General features: G+C 39.3%; 1 protein-coding gene across 1 annotated transcript in view; it reads left to right on the top strand.

Moving 5' to 3' along the window:
• The window catches only part of Tnpo3 (transportin 3), an 83,185-nt gene that overhangs the window by 50,344 nt on the left and 13,966 nt on the right, over nt 1-18,875 (top strand). Inside the window, exons 10-20 of the mRNA XM_008846370.3 lie at nt 456-547; nt 2,342-2,481; nt 5,358-5,549; nt 6,688-6,779; nt 7,782-7,858; nt 9,233-9,293; nt 10,118-10,258; nt 12,651-12,767; nt 15,113-15,207; nt 16,789-16,945; nt 17,171-17,338. Of these exons, the coding sequence (XP_008844592.1) occupies nt 456-547; nt 2,342-2,481; nt 5,358-5,549; nt 6,688-6,779; nt 7,782-7,858; nt 9,233-9,293; nt 10,118-10,258; nt 12,651-12,767; nt 15,113-15,207; nt 16,789-16,945; nt 17,171-17,338 (1,332 nt within the window). The remainder of the gene's footprint in view (nt 1-455; nt 548-2,341; nt 2,482-5,357; nt 5,550-6,687; nt 6,780-7,781; nt 7,859-9,232; nt 9,294-10,117; nt 10,259-12,650; nt 12,768-15,112; nt 15,208-16,788; nt 16,946-17,170; nt 17,339-18,875) is intronic.

An 18,875-nucleotide genomic window follows, 5' to 3' on the forward strand; every position in this document is an offset into this window, starting at 1 on the left:
AATTGAGCTTGGATATGATACTGTAATAAATTTTTCTAAACAATTGGTGTTTTTAGGAATTTCACTTTTACTATCAGTAAAATAATTACTATTAGACAAATAACTAAAATAATAGAAGTGTAAAGCAAAAACACATGTAGAATATGGGTTTAAATATGCTTAGATTTATCAACTATCAAGACCAGAAAAGACACTCAAGTAATGTTTCATTTTTCCCATGTAATTATTGTCTGGGGAAACATGCTTAGGATTCTAAATAGGTTTATTTTAGATACTGAAATACTAGTTAGTTCTAGTTAGGATATGAAAAATGAAAATACTATTCTTAGCTGGCTCTGAGGCCTAGTTAGATTTAGAAATGAGAAGTCATTTCTTTGAACTAACAGAATTTTTTGGTTTGGTTTGGAATTCTGTTTTCCTTTTAATGGATCCATAATCCACCTCTTCTTCTCTAGTTGTATTCTACTCTGAAAGAAGGCAACCCACCCTGGGAGGTGACAGAAGCGGTTCTCTTTATCATGGCTGCTATAGCAAAGAGTGTTGACCCGTGAGTGTCTAATAAGTCTTTTGCTGGGAACTCTAAATGTTGAGAGAAGGGAAATGCATACCATTGTTCTCTTGATTGGAAACTCCTAGAACAACTTCTATGCTGCTGTCTAGTCTTCTGACTTTTAGCACCTAATGCAGGATGGCCTGCATTGCTGAGGCCATTTTAATGCATTTCCTAGAGTTAAAATGATTTTACTCTTGATGCTAGGAATAGAATGCTGATTTATTTTTCCTTCAGTGACTCCCTTGTGACAGTGGGTGTGATCAAAGCATTTGTTAGACTTAAAAATTGTTGATATTTGCTTAAAAACAATAAAATAGGCACTAATTGGTCTCCTATTTTTGTAAGCTTGCATAAATTACCTTTATAGATGTTTAATTACATTGTTCTCTTTCTGTCTTAAGAGTTTCAGAGAGGGTTTATAACAGGGTTTCTTAAACAGAATTTACTTACGTCACAAGTTCACACACTGATGCTATTATCTGTTATCTTGTGTTTTGCTCAGCTTTCTATTTGGGACCTTTATTGGACATATGGTTAAGGCAGATAGCTGTTAAAAGCACAGTGCTTCTTTCTTTGCTGCCTTTCAGGGACCTAGTCAGTGAACTTTTATATATAATGTTTCTAATCTAATAAATGTTTAAGGAAATGGCTAGGTTTACTTTGCTCTGTTAGAAGTTCTGCTTCTTAATTACTTTTGCATTTGCTCTTAAACAATTTGGTGTCTTTTAGAACCTTCTCTGGCATTCTCAAGGTTACCATAAACATTAATATTCTATCCAAAATGTATTGATTTGAGAAAGGATGGATAGTCTTTGATAACTGGCCAAATGTTCATAGGAAAGTTAAGGCATAAATGAGAGAACATTTTCAATTATCTTGAGTGGTTGTAGCTTTTTAGTTCTTTTAAAGAACTTAATAAACCTAGTTATCAGCAGGGGGTGCTCATGTTCTAATCCTGGGTAATACTTGCATTTTAAACATCTTTATTTCTGGATTTTATTCTACCTCAGGGACATCTTCCATGCTGCTTTTTTAACCTAGTATAGTAGGAGGGTAAGGGCAATAAATTCCCAGAGCTGTGGAAAGTGTTTGGTTAACTTTAATTTTTCTCTTGTGTCCAAATCAGGGCACCTTCATGACTCCTGCAGCATATTTTCTTGAGTTCTGTCTTAGTGAGCTGGTCCTCCTGTACTTTTCCTTTTCATAGTTTCCAATATCTAGCCATAAGAAATCTTTTGAAGGATAACAGCTAATAGAAAGTGATGTTTGAGAGTTGTTCATTCATTCATTTAAATATTATGCAATATATCTTTAGTGCCCACTATGTGCCAGGCACTGTACTAGGTGCTGCAGATAGAGGAATAAGTTAGATTCTTTAAAAGATGGCATTCATCTTCAGTTAACGTCTGTGTTTCTGATTGCAAGTGCCTCTCTTTGATAGCATGATGTGGTTTTAGACACTTTCCTGGCATTCAGAAGAGGAAGGAGCAGTATCTTTAATTTCTGTCTTTCCTCCTTTTTTGAGGATTTGAAAGTGTTCAAGGTTGGGAAATGTAGCTCAGTGGTAGAGCACTTGTCTAGCCTGTCCTTGCTTCAATTTCTAGCACCTCAAGAAAACAAAAAAATAAAATACAAAGTCTAAAAAGTGTTCATACTTGGTGATAAACATGTTTTTGAATGATTATTCACTTGGAAGCCCTTTAGGTAATGTGCTTCACTGCAAACTGTTACTTGCCAGAGCATGACCTCTAAAGACAGTAATTTGAAGTACTTGCTTTCTGTCCTCAGGGAGAACAATCCTACACTTGTGGAGGTGCTAGAAGGAGTTGTCCGTCTCCCAGAGACTGTACACACAGCTGTGCGGTACACCAGCATTGAGCTGGTTGGAGAAATGAGTGAAGTGGTTGATCGGAACCCTCAGTTCCTGGGTATATGGAATTCTGCTCTCTGTCTCTGCCGTGTCAGCCTTTTTTGATCCCTCTCTCCTTTCTTTCTCTTGCTTTTATTTTTCTGCTTTCTTTTTTGACAGAACAAGCATGTTGGAAGTTGCTTAGGTGATAACATTTGTTACCTGATCGGGGCAGTGGCGGGGGGATGATATCTCCATATAGGGAAAGGTTTGACTATTCTGCTTGGCTTAAAGCACAAACATTTATGTTTTTGGCAATCTTGAGCACCTGTATGAGCTAATCAGACTAATTCTAACAACTAATAGACTATGCAGTAAAAGAAAAAGTTAAGAATTATTCAAAACAATATAAATAAAAATGCATAGTGTTGGTTATAACCTCTGTCTGCCCTTCCTGACTCAAAAAAAAAAAAAAATAGTTATGAAGAATAACGTTAGAATTGGAATTAAAGTTAGAATTGTTTCAACTCCCTCATTTTTCAGATAAGGAAAATGAGATCCAAAGAAAACAAAAACAAAAAAAATTATCAAGAGTAATACATAATCAAGCTCGTGATATTTAAGAGAGATACATTCTGAGAATTTTGTGTCCCCAAATTTGTGAATATTTACAAATGATCTGATTTTAATGATTGCCACAAAAAAGTGAACATGTTCTTTTTTTTCACATTTTTGCACATACAATCACTGAGACATATTCTAAGTTTAGCATACCATTTGATAATGTTCCTATTGTGTGTGTTGTGTGTATAAGTGTAAGACTTTTAAGTACCCACATGTTGCATGTGTGAAGGCTAGAAGTCAGCATTTCGTGTTCCCCTCTGTTGCTCTCCAACCTTTTTTTTTTGTCTTTTTGAGACAGGGTCTCCTTGTAGCCCCAGTTGTCCTGGAACTCACTATGTAGACCAGGCTGGCCTCGAACTCACAAAGATCTGCCTGCCTCTGCCTCCCAAGTGTTAGGATTAAAGGTGTGAGCCACCACGCCCGGCTAACCTTATTTTTTTTTTGAGACAGAGCTTTCACTGAACCTGGAGCTTGTCCTTTATAGGCTACACTGGCTGGTTAGCCACTGGGATCAACCTGGCTCCAAAGTCCAGCACTGGGTTACAGATATGCACTGCTGGGAATCTGAACTCAGAACCTCATGCTTGGGTTTTGTTTTGTTTTGTTTTTTGTTTGTTTGGTTGGTTGGTTGGTTTTTTAATTTATTTGGTTGGGTTTGTTGTTTTGAGACAGGGCCTCACTATGTACCCCTGGCTGGCCTCAAACACACAGGGACCTACCTGCTTCTGTCGCCTGAGTATTGGGATTAATGGCATGAGCCACCACGACAGGCAGGTTTTTAAGCTTGGACAGTAAGTACTTGGCCCACTGAGCAAATGTGAGGCCTAGAGTTTGAGTCCATAGAAACCATATAAAAACTGGGTAGGTGAGGTGGCCACCAATAATCCCAGTATTAGAGAGGCAGACAAATCTCTGGGGCAAGTTGACTAGATAGACTAGTAGTGAACTCTGTTCAGTTGAGAGACACTGCCTCACCTAGCATCAACTTCGTGTGCACCCTCACACACATGTGCACCTACATACATACATATGAACTTGTATATATGTATGCACATAATATAAATGCCAAACTAAAGATTTGTTTGTTTGTTTGTCTTTTTGAGACAGGGTCTCCCTGTAGCCCCAGCTGTCCTGGAACTCGCTATGTAGACCAGGCTGGCCTTGAACTCACAGAGATCCACCCGCCTCTGCCTCCGAGTGCTGGGATTAAAGGTGTGTGCCACCACGCCCGGCTTTGTATTTTTTTTTTTTTTTTTTAATGTGTGTATGACTACTTGTACAGCAGCAGAGGACAGAGGCATCAGATCCCCTTGGAGCTGGAGTTACAGGTGATTGGAAGTTGCCCAATATAGGTGTTGGGACTCAAACTCAGTTTCTCTACAAGAGCAGTATGTGCTCTTAACCAATGAGCTATCTCTCCAGCTCCATTTGTATTTAAAGACCTTTTGTACCTAGAAACAAATATAAAATGCCAGCTTTAGAACTGGGGAGATGGATCAGTAGGTAAAGCACTTGCCATGCAAGCCTGACAACCCAAGTTCAGATCCTCAGACCCACATAAAAGCTGGGCATTTTGGTCAGTGAAATAGCTCAATAATCAAGAGTAAGGGTGCTTGCTGTGGAACTGACATGGTGGAAGGAGAGAACCAACTCCTGCAAGTTGTCCTCTGATCTTCACATGGGCACTGTGGCACTTGGTGGAGGGGAGGTGTACATACACTAGAATGAATAAGTCATTCATTATAAATCAGGTGTTTATAATCCCTGAGGGCCCCTACCAGGAGATGGAAGGCAGAAACAGGAGACTTTCCCAAAGCTCATGAGCCAGCTAGCATGGTATATGGAGCAGTGAATAAGAGAGATGGTCTCAAAGAAAGGAGAAGGCAGGGACCAACATTTGAGCTTGTCTTCTGATGTCCATATGCACTTACCTGCACAGAAACACACAAAACAGTCAGCTTTAGACAGCTATAATCTTCTTGAATAATTTGGCCTGTTTTGCCAAATGATTCATCTCAGGTCAAATGGTAGCTCTGAGTTTTCATTCTTTCATACATTACTGTATTTAATAATTAGATGGCTAGATTAGTCACTTTTTATATTTTTTTCAGTGTTGAGCACTTTTCCATATATTTATTGCCATTTGCACTTAAGTTTTTGTTTAAATTTGTGTGTGTGGTTGTGGTTGTGTGAATATATGCTGTGTGGGTGGGTGCCTGAGGAGGCCAGATAGGAGTTACTATTTCAAAAAAATCTAAACCTTTGTTCAAACAAACTAGATGCTTTCATTGAGTTTCACATATGTAATCCCAACTTGGCTCTCTTTTTTAGACCCTGTGTTGGGCTACTTGATGAAAGGCCTGTGTGAAAAGCCTCTGGCTTCTGCTGCAGCCAAAGCCATTCATAACATTTGTTCAGTCTGCCGGGATCATATGGCTCAGCACTTTAATGGACTCCTAGAAATTGCCCACTCCCTTGATTCCTTCATGTTGTCTCCAGAAGCTGCTGTGGGTTTGTTAAAAGGTATTTACTTAAGATGCTAACTATTAACAGTCTTCTCTAAGCCATTACTCGGGGTTATCTTAAATCATATTGTAGCTTTTTAGTTAAAATATACTTAGTGATGGTAAAGGTGGCTTTTCCATTCAGGGCACAATGTTTTGTATGTGCTCATGCATTCCTTTCCTAATGAAATTTAAGGCTATCAAAATAATGTATACTACTTACAGTATACATAGTATAGATCTAGATTTTAGGTAGAGACAACACCTTTGAATTAAACATTTAGTGCTTGCTTTTTTAAATTGGGGGAAATTTAAAGGAAGACCAAAAAAGTAGGAAGTGCCATTCCAAAGTGGTAAGTAGAAATTCTAAAGTACTCGTTAGCTTAACTAAGTGACTTCCTACAAAGAGACAAACAGCGGGAGGAGTGGTGAACTCAGACTAGTAGAAGAGATATCAAGACCAGGAAGAAAGATTTAGAGAAGATTTTAAATATGGTGGCTATTCTCCATAGGAATCCAGGCAGCTGCTATAAATACAGGGAGACCCTGTCTCAAAAAGACCAAAAAAAATGTGGGGAGAAGGAATGGGAGGTTTTTGTATCTACTTTCTAAACAAAAAAAGAAAGAAAGGCAAACTTTATTGTTAATTTTCTGGTTAATTTCACAGAAAAGAAAACTGAGGTCCAGAGAAAAGGTCTCACTTAAGCTTACAAAGTGTGTTTTGGTGACTTAATACCACATTTTATCAGTGTTTTTCAAACTTCTCTGGTAAGAATTGCCCAAGGTACTTAGCAAAAATAAAGCTCTTCTGGAAGCTTCAGTCTCTGGAAAAAATGAGAAAGATTGTATTATGGCCCTATAAAAATAGCTTCGCTCTTGGCTTTGGGAAGGAGAGTTTAAAAGTCTGAATAATTAGGAGAGGCATATTTATCTTTGAATCAACTGGCTGCTAAGAAGAAATTAATTTTGTTATCTCATTGTGAAAAATCAGTCTATATTCTTTAAGCCAAATTAAGCACATAAAACAAATGTTATAATTTTAAAAACAGTGCTAATCTTTTAAAGAATTCTGTTAACCTTTATGATGTAGATCAATTAATTTAATTACTTCAGTTCAGCCTTCATTGTCTTCATTTGCATTTTACTTTGTTTTTCAGGAACAGCTCTTGTCCTAGCAAGACTGCCTTTGGATAAGATTACTGAATGTCTTAGTGAACTATGTTCTGTTCAGGTTATGGCATTGAAAAAGGTGAGCTCATTTAAGTAAGGAACGAAACAAATACATATACTTGTATGTTCAGAAGGAAAAGATAAGCGTTAAGTATCTACAAGGAAGAAGTACAGTTGCAGGTCCCTTTACTATAGGAACACATTTTGAGATACATGTCATTCGGCAGTTTTGTAGATGTGAGAACATTAAGAGTGTGCTTCTTGGCGTGGTGGCGCACACCTTTAGTCCTAGCACTCCAGCACTCGGGAGGCAGACAGGCGGATCTCTGTGAGTTCAAGGCCAGCTGGGGCTACAGGGAGACCCTTCTCATAAAAGACCAACAATAAAAAAAGAGTGTGCTTCTACAAACCCAGAATTTATAGGTCAGTCACTTAACATGACTGCTTGAAGCAGTCAACAGACACCAGTGCACTGGGTATATGCACCTGCTGTTGGCATACTAGGGCTGTTGTTTTTGTTTTTGGTCTTTTTGAGATAGGGTCTCCCTGTAGTGAGTTCCAGCTGTTCTGGAATGCACTATGTAAACCAGGCTGGCCTTGAACTATCAAAGATCTGCCTCCCTCTGCTTCCCCAGTGCTGGAATTTAAGGTGTGCGCTGTCACACCTGGCACTAGGGCTGTTTTATGGTAAACTTTTTTTTTTCCCCCCTAGGTAGGAGTACATTAATGATAAAGCCAGCCTTGGTGCCATTCACCTTTACTTCCCTGCACTCAGGAGACAGATTCAGTAAGATCAAGAGGTTGAGGCCAGCTTTCACTAAACAGTGAACACTCAAAACTAAATTTAAAAGTGCTAGTGCCTTTAATCCCAGTACTCAGGGCAGAGGCAAATGGATCTCTGTGTGTTTGAGGATAGCCTGGTCTATATAGCAAGATTTAGGTTAGCCAGGGCTTCATAATGAGGCCCCATCTCAAAAAAAAAAAAAAAACACACACACACACAGAAGTTGAGTAAGAGGTGGATATATAAGGATGTGTGTTGCAATATTTGCTTTATGTTTGTATGTCTCTGTATCTTCAGCTGTTGTCTCAGGAGCCTAGCAATGGCATATCTTCAGATCCCACTGTGTTCTTAGATCGCCTGGCAGTAATATTTAGGTAAGATGGGAGAGTTTGTATTCTTCTCTGGGGTTAAAATCTCATATGAAACCTCAAAGTAAGCAAGCTGGTTGTGATGGATTATACCTGTAATCCCAACACTTGAGAGGTGGAGGCAAGAGGATCAGAAGTTCAAGACCATCTTTGGCTACATAGCAACCTTGAGGCCAGCCTGGACCGCATAAGCAAGACCATGTCTCCAACCACCCCCCACCAACTCCACCCTGTTATTTATATATGTCATCACTTTGTTCTCTAGTTAAGTGATTCACAAACTTTAGTGTGCAGCAGAATCACATGGAAGGTTTTTCAAAACATTGCTAGATCCCATCCCCCAGGTGTCTTGATTCATTAAATCTTGGGAAAAATCTGAAAAAAAAAATGCATTTCTAGCAAGTTCTCAGGTGAAGCTGCCATTTCCCCCTGCTGTTTGAGAGACACTTTTCTCAGAATCACTGCTATATAGTATATGAATCTGAAAACATATGGAAGTCTCTTCAACAATCAGATGAAATAAGGCCTTTGAAATCAAGAGGTACCCAGATTAGAAAGGCATTTGGAGGACAGTGATTAAAAGGTGATCCTGACTGAATCGTGAGACTCAAGGAATATTAGAGTAACAGGTACACAGATACCTGTGTTGAGAAAGTCAAAGACTTGGCTTATAATTGTCAACAAATGTCTTCAATTTGGTCCAACGCTTTTCTTGTATAGTTAGAAGAGCCCTTGTATATACTATTTGGACAGTCTTTCAATAACTTATTTTGTGGTAAAAAATAAAGAGTAGCTTGAGGTTGGTAGCTAATCATGCAGGGGTTCTTGTTTTGTTTTCCTCCTTTTCATCAAATTAGTGCACTACAGAACTACTAGACAGAGGAGTTAGATTTGTTGTAATGTTGGTGGGTCCATATTTTCATAGGTTCAGATTAGAACTGCAACAAACCTCTTGGTAAACTGTGGTTATTAAAGCTTTTTGTCTTTTAATGCTAGGACTTGAGCTGTCTTTTAATGCTCAGGGTGGGTTCACATAGCTTGTATATATTTTTATTAATTTGGAAGAAACACATTTAGGTTTATAAAGGTGGTAGTAGAAAAGGTAGAAATAACACCTAGCCTGCAGTATATGTAACCAGAGTTGGATGGAATTTGCATGTTCTGGTGGACGTGATAGAGCATTTGAAATAAAAATTAAAAAGATCACTTAAAGTAGTTTGGCTTTTGTTTAAAGGGGCTAGACAGAAAAGGTGTTGATGCAAGTAAATGGCTTCTACCACCAGATTTCATGATACTATAAGAAAACAAACAGGGGTCAGGGTCTGGTTCTCAGTGAACTGTTCTTCTTTGACTATTTGGATCCATTGTTTTCTTCCCCAGACACACCAATCCTATTGTGGAAAATGGACAGACGCACCCGTGCCAAAAAGTCATACAGGAAGTAAGTCCTAATGGATGTCATGGATTGCCTGCCTGCCTTCCTTCCTTCCTCCCTCCCACCCTGGCTTTGGGGAGCTGGGTTGAGAAGGTTCTTGGTCTTTCATCTTCGTAGGGAGAGTGTTAATATGGCTTCAGTTTATTTTTATATTTGATAATAAAAGTTTGTTAATGGCACTTGAAAGGCCAAAGAAGCAGAAAGATTAACTGTTGCTAGGAGGCCCAGCCAATCCCTAGCATAGTATTCGTGACAATGCTAATGACTTTGACTTCCCTTGTACTTTATTCACTCAGAATGATGTAAGGATCAAGAGTCATGGTATTTATCTATTAACTTACATACTGTTTAAGACAGGGTATGTAGTCCTGACTGGCCTGAAACTCGCTATGTAAACCAGGCTGGCTTTGAACTCAATGAGATTCACCTGCCTCTGTCTGCTGAGTGCTAGAATTAAAGTCATGTATCACCATACTTGGTTAAGAGTTATGGCTTAAAAATTTTTGTTTTAGCATGTATAGTGTCTGTGTGGGTCTCTGGTGTGTATGTGTGTGTATTTGTGTTCTTATAAAGTTTTGTCAGAATTATTTAAAAGCCAAATAAGCTGGGTGTAATAGCGCACATCTATAGTCTCAGTACTTGGGAGTTTGAGGCAGGAGGATTATCACAGTTTTAAGGCTAGTCTGATCTACAGTGTAAGACCCTGTCCCCCTCACCCCCCCAATAAAAACCCCAAATAATTAATTTAACCAAATCTGTTGTTACCAGCTTGAGATTCTGTTCTCAGCTGATAGTTGTTTTCTTTCTTATGTTCTATAAATTTGATTCAGATATGGCCAGTTTTATCTGAGACTCTAAATAAACACCGAGCTGACAATCGGATTGTAGAGCGTTGTTGCAGATGCCTGCGCTTTGCTGTTCGTTGTGTAGGCAAAGGATCTGCAGCCTTGCTGCAGCCACTGGTCACACAGGTAAGATTTCCAAGAATTGTGCCTTAAGACAAAAGCTTTGCTGATGAAATGAAGCCATTTGGATTAAGTAGAAACTAAAATATATTTGAAAGAAAGAGTAGATATTGAGTAGATATGTTGTCTGGTCTGATAGGAACACATTCTAGGGTAAAATTATGTGATAAGAATAACCATACTCAGCCTTTGTATGTTGGTAGTCAGCATTGTTGTATTAATATCCAGTGTGAAAAATGTCAGGCAAGTCAAATTTGACTATTTCGTGACCTAAAGAGATTCTTTTCTATCTTGACCATATTTTGTTGTTCATACAAGTCTCTTGTCAAAAAAATAAATTTGATTTGTGTATGTGTATGTATGTATGTGTATGTGTCCCCCAAAGCCGACAAGACGTCTTCCTCTCCATTTAATTTTTTCTTTTCTGGTCTTTTTGAGACAGGGTCTCCCTGTAGCCCCAGCTGTCCTGGAACTCACAGAGATCTGCCTACCTCTGCCTCCGGAGTGCTGAGATTAAAGGTGTGCACCACCACGCCCAGCTCCACTTAATTTTTTGAGACAAGGTCTCCTGCTCAAGCTGGAGCTCACTGATTCTGGCTACTCAAGGTGGTCAGTTTGCCCCAAGGATCGAGTGTCTCTGTCTTTCTAGTGCTGGGATTGCAGGCAGCTGCCACACCTGCCCAGCTTTTACATAGGTTCTGAACTCCAGTCTCACACTTGCACTTTATCCACTTAGCCCTTTCCTCAGCCCAAATTGGTTCTTTTAATCACTAATACTGGTAACTAATTATGATGGTATGATTTGGTGAAATAGTTTCTAACTATAAGATACTTACCCTTAGATCACAAAGTAATTTGTATTGCTGTTAACCTCCCAGCAGGGTCATAAATTTGTTAGTGTAACATCTTTAAAGGCTGTTTGTTGTTTGTTTTGCCATTTTTGTGCTACACTGTCACATTTTAGTTAGAAGAGTGAAGTAGCCAGTGAGACCCTCACTTTTTATTGTGTGTCCCAGAGCTGGAGAGGTGGTTCTGCAGGTTAGGGCCCTGGCTATAGAGGATGTGGGTTTGATTCCCAGCACCCATGTGATAACTAACAACCATCTACAACTCCAATTTCGGGAGATTTGATACCCTTTTTCCTTCATGGGCATTCATGCACGTGGTATACTTACGTTCATGCAGGTAAAATATTCATACACTTCAAATAAAAACAAAATCTTTTTTAAAAAGTTGGCCAACCCCTGACTTAATTATTCTTGAATAGAGCACGTAGTGTTGAGTCTACAACACTGAACAAAGCCATAGTTCATAAATGCTCATTTTATGGCATATACTGGTAGAATAGTAGACTACTCCATCAAGCCCTCCAACAAGCTCATAGAGTTGCATTTATACAATGAGAGCAACACACATTCTTTGTGACAGCATTTTATTTTTTAAATTATTTTGATGTGGTTTGGTTTATTTTAAAGATGGGGCTCGCCTTTAACCCCAGCACTCAGGAGACAGAGGCAGGCGGATCTCTGTGAGTTCAAGGCCAGCCTGGTGTACATAGCGAGTTCCAGGGCAGCTGGGGCTACAGGGAGACCCTGTCTCAAAAAAGACCCCAAAAAAAGATAGGGGCTCATTGTGTAGCCAGGCAAGCTCAAACCTCTAATTCTCTTGCCTCAGTAGCTATTAAGATTACAGGTTGAAGCCAGGTGTGGTGGCACACGCCTGGTCTACATAGTGAGTTCCAGCACAGCTGGGGCTACAGGGACACCCTGTCTCAAAAAAGACCAAATAAATAAATAAATAAATAATTTTTAAAAAGGTATTATTTGCACCACCATGCCTGCTGTGATTTTTTTTTTAACATGAGGGGATATGCAGTTATCTCTAAATTTTTAGAAGGTAGTGGAATAAAGAAATCTTGTTGAGATCAAGATACCTTGGTTAGAAACATTTTTTACTGAAAAGATAAAATAGGTGGATTTGAAAACAACTCAGTTTAAGTAGTTTTCACTTCTCAAATGAAGGTATTTAATATTTTGTCACTACCATTGCAATATATGGTGCTAAGATTAAGATGTATCTATAATGGTATTAGAAAACTGAAGAGTCCTATGCTAGAGTTTTTTTTCTACCCAAGTCTTTAAATTGCTTGTCATTGGAAGTATTTGAAAACTTTCAGCATTGTCTTGGGAAGGAAAACAGTCAAGGGCATGAAAGAACTCTAAAAAGAGAACTGGAAAATTAAGAAATTTAACCCTATATTTCACAAAGTGTTACCAACAAGCTAGATTATATATATAGCTTTTAAGAGAAAAGCCCAATCTGAATTTCCTCCTGGAGACAGATCCTTGAGTTGATATTCTCTAAAAGGCAAAGAATTGAATTGATTTCCCCTTGGCAGATGGTGAATGTGTACCATGTACATCAGCATTCCTGTTTCCTGTACCTTGGCAGTATTCTTGTGGATGAATATGGTATGGAAGAAGGCTGTCGGCAAGGATTATTAGATATGCTCCAGGTATGTTTTCTTGAGGGAGAATAAATAGGTTGGGCCTAGAGGGCCTAAAAACCTTTAACTGTGTTGTGTCTTCATTTCTATTGTAACCAAGGCATGTTGATTTTCTAATATCAGAGAGATAGAAACGTGGTAATTGCTTTTCTTTTTTCTCTTTAATTTTTAATTACATTTATTTGAGGTAGTGCATATTTTTCACCACCTGAGTGTGGAGATCAGAGGACAACTTGTGGGAGTTGGTTCTCTCCACCATGTGGGTCCCAGGAATCAAACTCAGGTCATCAGGTTTGCAACTAGACCACATCTAGTACATATATAAAGTGTCTTTACTTTAAAACTAAGCCAATTTCAGCATCTTATGCCTGTAGTCCTAGCACTCCAATAGATTTGTGAGTTGAAACCCGTCCTGAGCTACATAAGGAGATCTCAGAAAACAAAGGGCAGAGGAGATGACTCATTGGGTAAAAGTACTTGCCTTGAAAGCATGGTAACTTGAATTCAAATCCACACAACCCACATAATACAAGTCAGGTGCACTAGCACACATCTGTAGTCCCAGCAAAATGTAGTAGCAATAGTCTGTAATTCCAGTGCTCTCATGGGCATTGAAACTCTCAAATCAGGTTGGCACATGCAGCAGAAACACAAGAGCGACCCTGTCTCAGACAAGGTGGAAGGCAAGCATCCACAGCCATGGTTATTTTCTGACTCTAGATATGCACTTAGACACACAACACAACACACACACACACACACACACACACACACTTAAATAAGTTTCCAGAAATTCTATAAAATAGATATGGTGGCTCACACCTGTAATCCCATTGCTCAAGAAACTGAAGCAAGATGATTACTGTGAGTTTGAGACAAACCTGACTACAGTATGAGGCATTGTCTTTGAAAAAGGCAGGGTGTCTGGAGAGATGGGGTGGCAGTTAAGAGCACTGCTGGTTCCAATCCCGGCACCCGCACGGTAACTAACAATCATCCCTAACACTGGTTCCAGGGGATCCAACACGCTTTTCTGTTCTCTGTGGGCACTGTACAACACTTTTATACACATGCAGGCATAACACTCATACACATAAAATAAAAATAAATCAAAAAAATTTTTAAGTCTTTAAAAAAAAATCAAGCAAAACTTGATATGATGATACACACCTTTAAACCCTAGCATTTGGGAGGTAGAAGCTCCCAAGTAGATGCATATAATCCATTTGTGGCCAGCCTGCTCTACATATCAAGTTCCAGTCTCAAAAAAAATAAATAAATAAAAGGTGGGATGGGGGATGGTGCACATGTTTAATTCCTTCACCCAGGAAGCAGAGGCAGGTGGATTGCTATGAGTTTAAGGCCAGCCAGGGCTACTTAGTAAGAATGTGTCTCAAAAAAAAAAAAAAAAAAATTTCAAAAGGGGGAGGAGCTAGAGAGATGGCTTAGCTGTAAGACTACTTGTTGCTCTTGCAGAGGGCTTGGATTGAGTTCCCCAGCATCCATATGACTCACAACCATTTGTAACTCTAATTCTAAGGAATTCTGATGCCCTCTTCTTAGGTACCACGTGTATATACAGGCAAAACACACACATAAAATAAGTAAGTCTAAAAATTTTTTAGTTAAAAAATAGAAGTCGATCAATCAGTAGGGTGACATGTCCAATTTCATCAACTTAAATCTTTTGTTGTTTTTGAGAAGGGGCTCCCGGTAGCACCAGCTGACCTGGAACTTGCTGTGTAGACCAGGCTGGCCTCCATCTCATAGAGATGGTCCTCCCTCCACCTCCTGAGTGCTGGGATTAAAAGCATATGCCATGCCTGGCTTGAAATCTTACCCTTTTTCTTTTGGTCTTTTGGAGGCAAGGGCTCCCTGTAGCCCCAGATGACCTAGATCTCACTTTGTAAACCAGGCCGGCCTTGAATTCACAGAAATCCACAAGCCTCTGCCTCCCAAGTGCTGGGATTAAAGGCATGCACCACCACACCCAGCCCCCTTTCTGAAATGTAGACTCTGAGTATGTTGTATGCTTATGAGTGTGCAGGTGTGTATGTGTACAGAGACTACAGTGGGACAAACAGGACATCCTGTGTCTTTTTTCTGTCACTTTCCACTTTATTGCTTTGAGATGAGGTCTCTCACTGAACTGGAAGCAGACCTTTTCCTCAAGGGTGGCTAGCTGGCTAGAGAGTTCTTAGGATCTGCCTCTCTTCGCCCCCACCCCCAACACAATCTTTTCATTTCCCCTGTATGCTTCCATTCTTTGTTCCCTTTGTTGTGATGTTTAGCAAGTATAAATGCTGTGAAAGATACATTTCAATGTTTATTTTAGAATTACTGTTCTGTTGCAGGCACTGTGCATCCCCACCTTTCAGCTCCTGGAACAGCAGAATGGCCTCCAGAACCACCCTGACACTGTAGATGACCTGTTCAGGTTAGCTACCAGGTAAGCTTCTGAAGAGCAAAATCTTTTCATTTTAATTGTTCATCCCTGGCACTGCTAACACTTTATTGTTTCCTTCTCTGTAAAATGAGGTCATTTGGGAAAGGTAGATTAATGATTCATAACCATGAGTTAAAATTATGAGCTGGCCTGTCTCCAGAGGTGAGGATGAGGTATTAAGTGGAAGCAGAGGGAAAAGTAACTCAGTTTCTACCACGGAGAAAACATGCACAAGACAAAAATGTACTTAGTATAGGCTAGAGATGTAGCTCAGTGTAAGCTCTGGGTTCCGTGCCCACCACCAAAAGGAAAAAAGAAGTGTGAGCCCTACAACTCCAGTTGTGTTAGCTTTTCATGATGCTGTGATTACTTTATGCTTCACTCCAGTGTTTTCTTGGAGAAGCTTAATATCCTTCAACTATAATCATATTTTAGAACCAATGATGCCTTAGCAGTTATCTTGTAATGTATTCTCAGCTATATACCCCCACCAGCTTGTCACCCTGCTTACTGGTTAAATTTCTTTTACTAGTGGCTTTGACACCACTGTTACTGAACTTCTGCTTGGATTCCTTCTTAGTCCTGCCTAAGGAATTTTGGATCAAGTCAATAAAAATAAAAGCATTTTATTTAAAAAAACTTTTTAGGGCTAGAGAAATGTCTCAGCAATTAAAAGTACTGGCTGCTCTTGCAGAAGACCCGGGTTCAATTCCCAGCACCCACATGGCAGTTAACACCCATCCCTCTTCTGATTTAAAAAAAAATACATCATTTTCTTCAAAAAGCCTCCCTGTATAAAGAATCTGAGAAATGTTGTCATGCTTAAAAAATAAGACAAAATACTTAAAATTATGGATGGTATAGTCTTTTCTCTGAGAAATTACTGTTTTCATTCTGGAATTGATATTTCATAGAATATAATTTGGGAAATGCCGTTCTGAAATGTTTGGGTAGTTTGGACTGATCTTTGAAGCTCGTTGGCTGATTGATGAAATCTTAGCTGGACATTGAGTCCTTTCAGATACTAATCCAAAAAATGGTCCTTGCCTTGGCTGGCTATCTTAATTAATTTTCCTCTGGCTGTGATAAAATACCCTGGCAAGCAAGTTAAGAAAAAAAGGGTTTATTTTGACTCACTGTTTGAAGTTACTGTCCTTTGTGGCAGGGGAGTCATAGCAGCAGGAGTTTGAGGTACCTTGTCTCCATGTGTTCACATCAAATACTGGAGAGGGATGAGTGCTTGTGCTCAGCTCACATTCTCCTTTTTATTAAGCTTTAGGATCCTAGCCCAGGGAATGGTGCCACCACAGTGAGAGGTCTTCCCACTTCAGTTAACCTAAGCAAGATATTCCTCCACAGGCATACCTAGAAACCTGTCTCCCAGATCTCAAGTGGACAGTTGCGAGTGACCATTATACTGCCTTTTTTCTTTCTTTTTTTTTTTTTTAATACAAATTTTTAAAAGGTAACTTTAGGTGTACACACACACACACACACACACACACACACACACACACACTGTATTATCTTTGGCTGCTTCTGTAGCCTGATCTTGTCATTCATATCTATCTTCTCCCTTACCAGATTTATTCAGCGTAGCCCTGTCACCTTACTGAGGAGCCAGGTAGTCATCCCAATCTTACAGTGGGCTATTGCATCTACCACCTTGGACCACCGAGATGCTAATTGTAGTGTCATGAGGTTCCTACGAGACCTCATCCACACAGGAGTAGCCAATGATGTAAGTATAAACATTATACTTTTTCTACTTCACAGTTATTGTCTCCTCATTTTTAAGAGGAAAACCAGTAAGTATCCTAGTGTGTCCTTGACTTGTATTAGTAGCATAGTCACTAAAGAAGTTATTAACTTCTAGATTACAGATAGTTGTGCCAAGTGCTAAAGGCAATAAAAAGCAGTGTAAAAATAGCCTTGCTCCCAGTCTGATGTTCCTGTTTTCTTACAGCATGAAGAAGATTTTGAATTGCGGAAAGAACTGATTGGACAGGTGATGAACCAGCTTGGACAGCAGCTTGTAAGCCAGTTGCTCCACACATGCTGCTTTTGTCTCCCCCCCTATACCCTACCAGATGTGGCTGAAGTACTCTGGGAGATCATGCAGGTTGACAGACCGGTAAGATTCATTCATAACATACCTGTTCCTGTAGTTTCTAAACCTAATAGACTTTGATTCCTTAAAGTTATCCCTAACTTTGAAACCACTGTTATTGTGTATGTCCTTGGAACCAAATTTAGGCATATTACTAGGTTTAATTTGTAGATGAAAGGGCATATAGGAAACCAATAATTCATTATTGGGTTCTTTTAAATTTTATTTATTTGGGGTGGGGGCTGGAGAGATGGCTCAGCGGTTAAGAGCACTGACTGCTCTTGCAATGGGTTCAATTCCCAGCACCCACATGGCGGCTATGAACTGCCCTTAACTCCAGTTCCAGGGGAATCCGAAGCCCTCTTCTGACCTCTGTGGCATTGCACGACACGGGTGTATTCACGTACATGCAGGCAATAGACTCGTACAAATAAAATAAAAATAAATAAATAAAAATATTTTAAATTTTTTAATTTTTATGCGTATAAGTGTTTTGCCTGCATGTATGGTAAGTGCACTACATGTGTGCAATGCCCACAGAGGCCAGAAGAGGACATCAGATCCCCTAGAACTGGAGTTATAGACAATTGTTAGCTTCTGTGTAGGTGATGGGACTTGAGCCTTGGTCCTCTGCAGGAGCAGCCAGTACTCTTAACCACTGAACTATTTTTTCCAGTCCCCCATTATTGTTTTTTTTTCCTTGAAAGCATGGTTGTGTCACTTATCGTGAGGTTTATAATGTGTATCAACAGAAGTAAACTTTGGATCAGCTGTGTGGCTAGCCAATGGGAAATCTTAGTCATCTGTGAGAGATACTCATGTATTATTTGTATCAAGTTGTGGGTTATTTGGATGCTGTTCGACTATATTGGTCCTTGGTTGTGAATCTAACCAGTGTGTTTGTAGGCACATAAGTAGACCACAACATACATGCTTGAATTGATTTTTTTCCTTTTGGGTCTATTTGAGTCAGGTCCTTTTCCATCTGAATATGGAAAAAATTATTGGAGTGGGATGGACTGGCTGCTCAGACATGTTAAGCATGTGCTCTACCCCTAGCCTTGGAAGCTTTTGTAAGGCTAATAATGCCCTAAATTATTTCATGTTCAATGAGGTGATAGAGATTGCAGCCAGATAGCTCTCATATCTTTCAAGTAACTTCATTAGCCATATAATCATAAATGATATGATATATACTATGTCAAATTTTGAGGGGGAAGGTTCCTTTTGTTTTTATGGGTTTTTTATGTCAAATTTTTAAACATAGTGGCACAATATAATAGCCTATAAATTATTTTGATAATAGGATTTTTTTTTTTCTTTTGGTCTTATTGAGACAGGGTCTCCCTGTAGCCCTAGGTGACCTGGAACTCATTATGTAGACCAGGCTAGCGGCAAACTCACAGAGATCCACTGGCCTCTGCCTCTCAAGCGCTGGGATTAAAGGCATGCATCACCACACCCAGCTGGATAATAGGATTTGTCATTTTTAATATTAATAAAAAAATTGAGGAAAATACATAGTTGGACCTAAAATAAGACTGTGTCCAGAACCACAAAA

This window comes from Nannospalax galili, unplaced genomic scaffold (genome assembly GCF_000622305.1).
Source record: "Nannospalax galili isolate Female #2095 unplaced genomic scaffold, S.galili_v1.0 scaffold660, whole genome shotgun sequence".
NCBI classification, from domain to species: Eukaryota; Metazoa; Chordata; class Mammalia; order Rodentia; family Spalacidae; genus Nannospalax; species Nannospalax galili.